The following is a 1,514-nucleotide window of genomic DNA, read 5'->3' as shown; positions in this document are numbered from 1 at the left end:
GGGGTTAAAGGGGAGTGGGAGGGGTTAAAGGGGGATTGGGAGGGGTTAAAGGGGGAGTGGGAGGGGCTAAAGGGGAGTGGGAGGGGTTAAAGGGGGACTGGGCGGGGTTAAAGGGGAGTGGGAGGGGTTAAAGGGGGAGTGGGCGGGACTGGGACAAACTGGGAGGGGGGCTGGGAGGGGATTTGGGACAATGGGAGGGACTGGGGACACTGGGAATGGGCTGGGGACAAACTGGGGACACTGGGAATGGGCTGGGGACAAACTGGGGACACTGGGAATGGGCTGGGGACACTGGGGACACTGGGAATGGACTGGGGACACTGGGGACAAACTGGGGACACTGGGAATGGGCTGGGGACACTGGGAATGCCTTGGGGACAAACTGGGGACACTGGGGATGAGCTGGGGACAAACTGGGGACACTGGGAATGAGGTGGGGTCTCACTGGGGACAAACTGGGGACAAACTGGGGACAAACTGGGGACACTGGGAATGCCTTGGGGACAAACTGGGGACATTGGGAATGGGCTGAGGACAAACTGGGGACCCTCTGGGGACAAACTGGGGACACTGGGAATGAGGTGGCGACACTGGGGACACTGGGAATGCCTTGGGGACAAACTGGGGACGCTGGGAATGGGCTGGGGACAAACTGGGGATGAGCTGGGGACACTGGGGATGAACTGGGGACAAACTGGGGACACTGGGAATGGGCTGGGGACAAACTGGGGATGAGCTGGGGACACTGGGGATGAACTGGGGACACTGGGAATGGACTGGGGACACTGGTGACCCCTTGCTGACCCCTTGGGGACACTGGTGACCCCTCGGGGACCCCTCGGGGACACTCTGGGGCCACCAGGGCCCCCCCAGTGACCCCCGCCCTCCCGCAGGCGCCTCGCGGGGCCGGGCGGCCGCGGCGACGCTGTTGGGCACCTCCGTGGCCTCGGCGCTGGCCTCGCTGTGGCTCGGCGGGGTTCTGCTCTTCGGCCTCAGGGACCTGTGCGTGGTCTGCCTCAGCACCTACGGGGTTAACCTGGCGCTGCTGGGGCTCAACCTGCGCCGCTGGAGGCGAGGGGAGGCGCGCAAAAACCAGTGAAAGCCACCCAAAACGAGGGAAAGTGACCCAAAACGAGGGAAAGTGACCCAAAATGGAGTGAAAGCCACCCAAAATGGAGGGAAAACACACAAAAACGAGTGAAAGTGACCCAAAACGAGGGAAAGTGACCCAAAATGGAGAGAAAGTGACACAAAATGGAGTGAAAGTGACCCAAAATGGAATGAAAATGACCCAAAATGTAGTGAAAGTGACCCAAAATGGAGTGAAAGTGACCCAAAATGGAGTGAAAACACACAAAAATGAGGGAAAATGGCCCAAAATGGAGGGAAAACACACAAAAACGAGTGAAAGCCACCCAAAATGGAGTGAAAGTGACCCAAAATGGAATGAAAATGACCCAAAATGTAGTGAAAGTGACCCAAAATGGAGTGAAAACACACAAAAATGAGTGAAA

The 1,514-nt window shown here is 58.3% G+C and overlaps 1 protein-coding gene across 1 annotated transcript in view; it reads left to right on the top strand.

The window, feature by feature from the left end:
* Positions 1 to 1,177, top strand: part of LOC121344773 (vitamin K epoxide reductase complex subunit 1-like) — a 2,796-nt gene extending 1,619 nt beyond the window's left edge. The window contains exon 3 of the mRNA XM_041421000.1: positions 894 to 1,177. Coding sequence (XP_041276934.1) covers positions 894 to 1,099 — 206 coding nt within the window. The 3' untranslated portion in view covers positions 1,100 to 1,177. The remainder of the gene's footprint in view (positions 1 to 893) is intronic.
* Positions 1,178 to 1,514: the final 337 nt, after the last annotated feature.

This window comes from Onychostruthus taczanowskii, unplaced genomic scaffold, assembly GCF_017590055.1.
Source record: "Onychostruthus taczanowskii isolate IOZ18803 unplaced genomic scaffold, ASM1759005v1 scaffold672, whole genome shotgun sequence".
Taxonomy (NCBI): domain Eukaryota; kingdom Metazoa; phylum Chordata; class Aves; order Passeriformes; family Passeridae; genus Onychostruthus; species Onychostruthus taczanowskii.
The sequence above is the reverse complement of the archived record's forward strand: the minus strand, read 5'-3'. Positions and strand labels throughout refer to the sequence as shown.